The sequence below is a fragment of the Solanum dulcamara genome, chromosome 10 (genome assembly GCF_947179165.1).
Source record: "Solanum dulcamara chromosome 10, daSolDulc1.2, whole genome shotgun sequence".
In the NCBI taxonomy this organism is placed as follows: domain Eukaryota; kingdom Viridiplantae; phylum Streptophyta; class Magnoliopsida; order Solanales; family Solanaceae; genus Solanum; species Solanum dulcamara.
The window spans coordinates 864,797-874,698 of record NC_077246.1 but is presented as its reverse complement, the minus strand read 5'-3'; the positions used below and the strand labels follow the sequence as shown (position 1 = coordinate 874,698).

Genomic DNA, 9,902 nt, shown 5'->3' with positions numbered 1-9,902 from the left:
AATCAAACTCATAAACTTCAAGTTCTGGCTCCGACTCTGCAACTGAACTACTTTGTTGTGTGAATAACCGGAAAAAAACAGAAACAAAATAGGATAAGGAATGAATACAATAACTCAGTGAAATCCTATAAAGTGGGGTATGAGGAGAGTAAAGTGTACGCAGACCTTACTCCTACCAAGATAGGACGACTGTTTTTGAGAGACCCTCGGCTCCATAAAAGGAGGTCAGATAAGGCTAGAAGTTTAAAGAGATATGAGAAAGCAAATAACAAAAGAGATATAGATAAATATTTTACAATATTTTCTTAAGGAATGAATGAAAGAAAATATTGTAAAATATTGAAGATGGCTTTTCAATTTTCTTTGTTGAAAGAGACTTCAATTTACATCCAACAACCATTCATTACAGGAGAAAAGAAAAATCAACACCAGAGAATAAAAAAACAAAAAAAAACAAAAGAGATTTCAATTTGCTAAAATGTTTGCCTTTTTTTTTTGGAAGTGCATTGGTATTTCAAAGGTAATATACACTTAGAATAATTGTAGATTTTCTTAAATATTTTTCTGACTATTCAAATTAGTAAGAACCATACACCAATCAATGCAGCTTACTTATACGTGTGTTGTTATGTACCTAATATAATACGTGTATCATAATTTAATCCAGTCTTTTTTTGACTAAGTTAAAGAAAAAGAGAAACTTTGGTCTCTTTTTTTTATTTCCATTATAAGGTTAGTGGAAGTGTGAAATGTGATGGAAATAATATATGTAAAAGAAAGACCTTTCTGGGATTTTTTTTTTAAAAAAAATTGTGACAATTCATCCATTTTCATACTGAGAGATATTCTGCCTTCTTCTTTGTGCAGAAACTAGCACACACACAAGTGAGAAACGAAGAGATATGGCTTATGCTGCTATTACATGTCTTATGAGAACCATACAGCGATCAATGCAACTTACTGGATGTGATCATTTGCAACCGTTCTATGAAAAGCTCGAATCTTTGAGAGCTATTATGGAGAAACCATGGAAAGCAACAGACGATCTCGAGGCATTTACAAGCTTGGAAGCTGAAATTGCAGAGGTAGCATACAGTGCAGAGGATATGGTTGCCTCAAAATCAAGAAATGTTCTTTTTGCACAAAAGGCAAAGTATCAAAGTAGAGCTTTTTGGGAACTCTCTTGTTCCTTGGAACAAGAAGTAGAACGCATTGATTCTTTCATAATGCAGTGGTTGACAATATGGAACTGGTACAGTAAAATCAAAGATTTGAAAGAACAAAAGTTTTCTCTAGCGGCCAGTATACCTGAACATGCTGTAGAACAGCCCGAGAATATAATGGTTGGCCTTGAAACTGAATTCGAGATGATGCTGGATCAAGTTGCTGGAGGAGAAAGGGAACTAGAAGTTGTCACAATTGTAGGTATGGGGGGCATTGGCAAGACAACTTTGGCTACAAAACTCTATAGTGATCCACACATTATGTCTCACTTTGACATTCTTGCAAAAGCAACTGTTTCGCAAGAGCATTGTGTGAGAAATGTACTCCTTGCCCTTCTTTCTTCGGCAAGTGAGGAACCTGATGATCAACTAGCAGACCAACTGCAAAAACTTCTAAAATGCAAGAGATACTTGGTAGTCATTGATGACATATGGACTACAGGAGCTTGGGATGACATAAGACGATGTTTCCCAGACTGTAATAATGGAAGCCGAATACTCTTGACTACTCGGAATGTGGAAGTGGCTGAATATGCTAGCTCAGGTAAACCTCCTTATCACATGCGCCTCATGGATTTTGATGAAAGTTGGAATTTATTGTACGAAAAGGTCTTTGCGAAAGACTCTTTTCCCCCTGAATTTGAGCAACTTGGTAAACAAATTGCATTAAAATGCGGAGGATTGCCTCTTGCAATTATTGTGATCGCGGGACTTCTATCCAAAACCGGCAAAACATTGGATGAGTGGCAAAGTGTTGCCGAGAATGTAAGTTCAGCAGTAAGCACAGATCTTGAATCCCAATGCATGAAAGTGTTGGCTTTGAGTTACCATCACTTGCCTTCTCACCTAAAACCGTGCTTTCTATATTTTGCAATTTTCCCAGAAGATAGCCTGGTTTTTGTCGATAAGCTTGTGAAGTTATGGGTTGCAGAGGGATTTTTGAAGGTAGAAGAGATGGAAAATATAGAAGAAGTGGCAGAAAAATATTTAACAGATCTTGTAGATAGAAGTTTAATTTCCATCAGTCATTCGATATTTGATGGGAAAAAAGTGAGTTGTGGAATGCACGATGTGACCCGTGAAATCTGCTTGAGGGAAGCTCGAAACGTGAATTTTGTGAATGTTCTCAGAGGAACAAGTGATCAAAATCCATGTTCACAATCTATGCAGTGTTCCTGTACAAGTCGAGGTCGGATCAGTATCCATAATGAGGAAGAATTGATCAGGTATCGTAACAGTGAGCCTCATTCTATTATCATGTTTGGCCAATACCAATACTTTGAGCCGGAGTTGCCTTTCAATCTAGTAAGAGTACTAGATCTTGCTTCAATTGTCTGTACAACTTTTCCCAGTGGAATACTCTCTTTAACTCACTTGAGATACCTAGCTTTGAGTTTTTACCTAGGATCCAAAGAAGAGGTTCCCTCATCAATATTAGAAATTCCTCCATCAATATCAAGACTATGTTATATGGAAACTTTTATACTTTCACATACCTCTACTTTGATATTACCATCCGAAATTTTGAGGATGCCGCAGTTGAGGCACCTCAGTTTGTCCCCGAATTACTTTTACTATCATGGAATTACAGAGGAAAGTTTGGTTTTAAAAAATTTGCAAAGTCTCTCTGGATTGAATCCTAGGTACTGTACTGGGTTTTTCTTTATATTATTTCCCAATTTGAAAGAGTTGCAAATACTTGGCTTCTTTGAAGACTTTTCTAGTTGCAAGGACCTGCATGATCTTTTCTACTTAGATCAGCTCGAAAAATTGGAATTTGTAATTAAACCTTTGAGTGTTTTTAGCGAAATTGTAGAGTCACCTTTGCTCCTACCTCCTCCATGGGCTTTTCCACTAAGCCTTAAGAATTTAGCTTTTAAAGGACATTTCTCATTGCCATTGAAGGATTTGAGCATTGTTGGTAAATTACTCAAACTCGAGTCCCTTAAGCTGGAGAGTGATGCCTTCATAGGCGACGAGTGGGAAGTAGCCGAGGAAGGGTTTCCTCACTTGAAGTTCTTGCTACTGAAATATTTAGACATCCGGCACTGGAGAGCCAGTAGTGATCACTTTCCCTGCCTTGAACGACTGATTATTGAGAATTGCAGCAACCTGGATTCGATCCCCCAAGATTTTGCAGATATAACCACACTTGCTCTAATTCATATAAATTACTGCGCAGAATCTGTTGGGAAATCCGCCAAGCAAATTCAATGGGACATTCAAGAAAACTATGGAGGTTCTATTGAGGTTCATGTCCGTGATAATAATTCGTAAGACATCTTCTTCCTTGATTTACTTGGTATAATTGTTTCTTGTGTTTCCTAATTATATATGCTAAGGCTAATGCTTGTTTGATCAAAAAAAATATTTGGCAAAGTGTAACATTTCATTTTTCATCTTTCGTGGCTAGCTTTTCTGATGATGAAGATGATTTTGATGAAGTTGACTTTGATGTTGATGACTTTGATGATGATGATGATGAAGGATCTGCCCCTGAATTGATGACCTCTGAAAGAAATATCAATTCAGAAGTCAACCGTGGGTCGTTTTGTACCATTTCCTCTTCTTTTAAACGGCTTCGTATAAATTAGCCTTCTCCAATTTTATGTACAAAATGTATGCACCAGAACAGGATAGTGTGTGCAAATTTCCATGGATTTTTGTTTAGTGTTTTCTGCAAATTTCTTTTGCTGCTGTACAGAAACTTTGAAAGACCACAAAATAGCACATGATCATTCGATACATGTTGTTACTTATCTCATAAACACAGGATGCATGAATACATCTTTTGGCATCCAAGGGTGTGGCTTAGAGGTTAATGAAGTGAGTTGAGAACCATGACAAATTCAAATCCTACTTGATACCGATTGCTGGTGGGAGGTGACAGTTTATTAGTCCAGTTGCGCGCAAGTTTGGCATGGACACCACGGTTATCAAAACAAAAAAAGATCCTTGGAATAACTGTTATGCAGATTGATACCATTATTTTGTGGCTTTGTTAATCTTGTTTACGTTAATGAACTAGCAGATGGTACCATATCAGAAATGCCATCTGATACTAAATCTCACACCTCGATTATTTCATTGGATACATTCTGTCTCCCACCAGCTATATCTAACCAATTGAGTTTCAGCTTGTGGTTCCTCTCACTTAGAGTATATATATAACCAATTGAGTTTTACTTTGTGGCTCCTAAAAGCTATGAACGCGACGTGGATCGTGTCGAGACCACACATACTGATTCCCCGGATACCTACGGAGGGTCCCATAACAGTTTTCCACACGAAGCCACTTCATCAAATATATCCTTGGGCTAACACACACAAAAAATGACAAAATAAAAAAAATAGAGAAGAAAAATCCACTGGAAGCCAATTTCACCAAAAATATCCATGTGCTAACGCATTTGAAAAAAATGGAAAACTCGCCTAATTCTCCTTGTGCGACCCCTAAATTCTATGAATGAGTTGTGGATCGTGCTGAGGCCGCACGTACCGATCCCCTGGGTACCTACAGAGGGCCCCATAACGGTTTTCAAGTAAAATCCACCAGAAGCTATTTCACCAAAAAATATCAATGAGCTAACACACATGAAAAAATGGCAAAATCGCATAATTCTGCTTGTGCAGCCCCTAAATGCTATGAACGCACCGTGGATTATGCTGAGGCTGTACGTACTGATCCCCTGGGTACCTACGGATGGTCCCATAAAAGTTTTCAAGAAAAATCTACCGGAAGCCAGTTCACTAGAAATATCTATGGGATTACACATGAAAAAAAATGAAAAAATCGCTTATTTCTGCTTGTGCGGCCCCTAAATGTGATGAACGCATCGAGGATCGTGCTGAGGCGCACATACTGATCCCTGAGGTACCTATGGAGGGTCTCATAATCGTTTTTAAGAAAAATCCACCGAAAGCTAGTTCACCAAAAATATTCATGGGCTAATATATATGAAAAAATGGCAAAATCGCCTAATTTTGCTTGTGCGGCCCATAAATTCTGTGAATGTGCCATGGATCTGCTAAGGCCTTACGTACTGATCCCTCAGGTACCTACGGAGGGTCCCATAACAGTTTCTAAGAAAAATCCACTGAAAGTCAATTCACCAAAAATATCCATACGCTAGCACACACGAAAAAATGGTGAAATCGCCTAATTCCGTTTGTGCGGCCCATAAATGCTATGAATGAGCTGTGGATCGTGCTGAGTCCACACATACTTATCCTTCGGGTACCTACGAAGGGTACCATAACAGTTTCTAAGGAAAATCCACCGGAAACCAATTCACCAAAAATATTCATGGCTAACATACACGAAAAAATGGTAAAATTGCCTAATTCGCTTGTGTGACCCCTAAGTGCTATGAACGTGCCAAGGATCGTGCTGAGGCCGCACGTATTGATCCCCCGGGTACCTACAGAGAGTCCCATAATGGTTTCCGAGAAAAATCCATCGGAAGTCAATTCACCAAAAATATCCAGAGGCTAACACACATTAAAAAATGGCAAAATCGCCTAATTACACTTGTGCGGTCCCTAAACGCTATGAACGCACCGTGGATCGTGTTGAGGTTGCACTTATTGATCCCCCTGGTACCTACGGAGGGTCCTATAATGGTTTTCTAGAAAAATCCACCAGAAACCACTTTACTAAAAATATACATGGGCTAAAACACACGAAAAAATAACGAAATCGTCTAATTTCGCTTATGCGGCCCCTAAATGCTATGAACGCACCGTTATCGTGCTGAGGTCGCACTTACTGATCCCCCGGGTACCTACCGAGGGTCCCATAATGATTTCCTAGAAACCTCCACTGGAAACTACTTAACTAAAAATATACATAGGCTAAAACACACGGAAAAAAAAACAAATCACCTAATTTCGCTTATGCGGCCCCTAAATGCTATGAATGCACCGTTATCGTGTCGAGGCCGCACTTATCACACTCATTTGTTTTAAAACCATTTTCAATCATGCAGGAATCAAACTTATCATGCAATTGCTTTGGTGCCTGTTTCAAGCCATATAAGGATTTAATAAATTTACATACTTTGCTTTCTTGGCCTACTTCAACAAAACCCTCGAGTTGTTCCATATAAATTTTCTCATTAAGGTCTCCATTTAAAAAAATAGTTTTTACCTCTATTTGATGAATATGCAAATAAAAAATTGCAGTCATAGCAATTAAAAGTCTAATGAATGTAATTCTAGTAACCTTAGAAAAAGTATCAAAAAACTTTATGCCTTCTAGTTGCTTAAATCCTTTAGCAACTAGTCTAGGCTTATATTTATCAATAGATCCATCCAGTTTTAACTTTTTTCATAAGACTCATTTGCAACCAATTGTTTTACAACCCAGTGGTAAATCAACTAACTTCCAAATTTTATTAGAAGTTAGTAATTCCATTTCATCATTTTCAGTCTATTTCCAAAAAATAGAACCATGTGAAGATAAAGCTTCTTGTAAAGTTAAAGGGTCATCTCCAACATTAAAAACATAAAAATCAGGACCAAAATATTTTTCTACTCTAGCTCTTTTACTTCTTCTTAACTCAAAATCATTATTTTTTTTATTTTTTAAAGTGGAAGAAGAAGAACTAGGTAGTGATAAGATATTTTGTTCAATCCTTTGACCCCCACTATTTTTAGAATTAAAATAAAATTATTTTCATGAAAAATAGCATCACCTGAGTCTATTATAATATTATCTTCAAGATTAAAAAATCTATAGGATGTACTATTTGAAACATAACCAAGAAAAGCACAAGTAGTAACTTTTTACCCAATTTTATAACTTTGAGATCCATTAGCCTCACAAAGACTAGACAACCCCAAACTCTTAGCTATCCTAAATTTGGTTTGTGACCTTTCCTCAACTCAAAAGGTGTCAATTTAGTCTTTTTATGAGCCACACGATTTAACACATAACACGCAGTCAAAATAGCTTCACCCAAAAATTTAAAGGTGCATTTGACTCAATAAGCATAGCATTAGTCAATGCAACCAAAGTTCTATTTTTCCTTTCCGCTACACCATTAGATGAAGGAGAATAAGGAAGAGTAGTTTCATGAATTATTCCCAATGATTTAACAAAAGAATTAAACTCATTTGACTCATATTCACGGCCTCTATCACTTCTAATTCTTTTTATTTTTTTCCAAACTGATTTTCAATCTCATGGAGAAAAACTTTAAAGTTTTCAAAAGCATCACTTTTATTTTTCATTAAGTAAACATTAAATTTAGAAAAATCATCAATGAAAGTGATAAAATATCTATTTTCTCTACGAGTTAAAATTCCTCCAAGTTCACAAATATCAGTGTAGACTAATTCTAATAAATCAGTTTTTCTTTCAACTAGAAAATGAGGTCTTTTAGTGATTTTGGCTTTACTACAAGCCTCACACTTTTCAAAATTCTTTTTAATCACTGAGATTAATTCTAAACTACTCATGATTTCAATATAACGATCATTAATATGACATAAACGAGCATGCCAAAAATTAGTACAAGAGAGCATGTAAACAGAAGTAGAAACTTTATTCATTTTAACATTCAACTTAAACATCCCATCAAGAAACTTTATTCATTTTAACATTCAACTTAAACATCCCATCACAAGCATATCCCTTTTCCACAAAAATACCTTTTTTCACAATTACGTATTGATCAGATTCAATAATCTGTTTGAAGCCTGCTTTATTAAGAAGAAAACTAGACATTAAATTTTTTCTCATGGAAGGAGCTTAAAGTACATCTTTTAAAGTTAACAACCTTCCAGATGTAAAACACATTTCGACATCCCCGTTTCAAGCACTTGAACAGTATAAGAATCACCATGCATGATGGTTTTGGGCTCCTTAAAAGGAGTATATTTTTTAAACCAATTTTTGTCATAACAAACATGACGGTTTGCACCAGAATCTGCCCATCATCCATCAACATTCTCAACCATGTTTATATCTGTAATCATTGCCACAAAAGGCTCTTCGACAATATTTGCCTGAGGTGTAGGACCACGTTTTCGTAATCTGCAAAATCGAGCAAGATGCCCACTCTTGCCACAGACAAAGAACTGTCTCTTATCATGAACTTGTTGATTTTGTGCTTGGCTATTTTCACCATTATTTTTCTTGGGAGGTCTACCATTATTTTTCTTGAAATTTTTCTTCTTAGGCTTCAAAGAGGTATTTTTGTTAGATTCAGGAGTAGCATTATTTGAAGTAACTAAATTTACCTTCGTTGTGATGTTGTTCTCTTCTAATTGTAAAAGTGCATCTTGGCCTTTTGCCTCTTCTTCCATGCGGATTTTCATTATCAACGTCTCAAGAGAGGTTTCCTTTTGTTTGTGGCGCATAGTTTTTTGAAATTCCTTTCATAAAGGTGGAAGTTTATCTACTATGCCACAAACAATAAGGTTATCTCCAATTTTGACCTCTTCGGTCTTGAGCTCTCCAACGATCATTATAAAATCTTGCGTTTGGTCTACCACTGATTTGTTGTCCACCATTTGGAAACGAAAAAATTGGCTAGCTGCATATTTTTTCGCTCCAGCTTCTATCATGCTTACTCTGCAATGCTTTCCAAATTTTCTTTGCACTAGAGTAAGTTCTATCATAATAATCATAAAAATTATCTGATAGACAATTAAGAATATAATAGCGACACTTGTAGGAATCATTATTATACTTTTCTACTTTCTCTTGATAAAAAATAAGTTCATCATTATCCATTGAGAGGATGTCAACATTATTAGGATTCTTCTCAGTTAACATATAAGAAACATTGAGAAGACTTAAGTAGAAAAGTATTTTACCCTTTCATCTCTTGAAATGATTACCATTGAACCGGAATGGCTTGTTAAGATCTTCCATCTTGATATCTGCAGATTTTTCAATTGTAGCTATTTGAATCTCCTTAAAATTGTTGGTGAAATTACAAGATTACAAAATTACAATTGAAAAATAAAATCTTTTCTAAGCTGAGGTGCGGATATCTCGCTCTCTTTAAGGAAATTCAAGCCCACCGTAACAAATCTTTTCACCGGACCAACAATAGTCCTCTTGACTTGTCCCCTCTATGATACAGCAGCCTTATCACAAAGTGTAACTCAACAAACTCTAGACAATAGTTGAGTCTAAAGCTCCACAAAAAAGAACACTTCCCTTCAACTAATAAGAACTCTCTTTTTTGACAAGCTTAATGCAATCTATGTTTTCTTCCATTTCAAAAACAAAGAAGACCTTTCTATTTATAGGAGAGGAAGACATTCAAAAGAGTTTTTTAAAAAAAACATAATGGAATCCCACCATTAACATTTAGTGCATAATTATCATTTAGTGCACCACTTACTAGTGATAATTATGTTAAAAGAAATTATAATTTAGTGCACTACTTACTAGTGATAATGTGGTTAAAAACACATAATGGATTCAGTAATATATGTACTAATCAAAATAAAATAAAGAGGACATATATTAAAATGCAACACTAACATGTGATCCGTGAACTCTGCTTGAGGGAAACTCAAAACATGAATTTTGTGAATGTTATCGCAGGAAAGAATGATCAAAATCCATGTCGAGGTCGGATCATTATCAATAATGAGGAAGAATTGTTTAGGTGTTGTAACAGTGAGGCTCATTCTGTTATATTTGGTAAATTCAAATGT

General features: G+C 36.0%; 1 protein-coding gene across 1 annotated transcript; it reads left to right on the top strand.

Annotated features, from left to right (window-relative positions):
- The first annotated feature begins 316 nt into the window (after positions 1-316).
- Positions 317-3,968, top strand: LOC129871679 (putative late blight resistance protein homolog R1B-16). The gene is made up of 3 exons (XM_055946637.1): positions 317-520; positions 868-3,496; positions 3,637-3,968. The coding sequence occupies exons 2-3, from the start codon at positions 903-905 to the stop codon at positions 3,815-3,817; spliced, it is 2,775 nt and encodes a 924-aa protein (XP_055802612.1). The 5' UTR covers positions 317-520; positions 868-902; the 3' UTR covers positions 3,818-3,968.
- Positions 3,969-9,902: the final 5,934 nt, after the last annotated feature.

What these genes read in the sequence shown, in the direction of transcription:
- LOC129871679 (XM_055946637.1), top strand. Translation starts at nt 903, where the DNA reads ATGGCTTATGCTGCTATTACATGTCTTATGAGAACCATACAGCGATCA. An exon ending in CATGTCCGTGATAATAATTC is followed by an intron (nt 3,497 to 3,636) that starts GTAAGACATCTT and finishes TTTCGTGGCTAG; the next exon opens with CTTTTCTGATGATGAAGATG.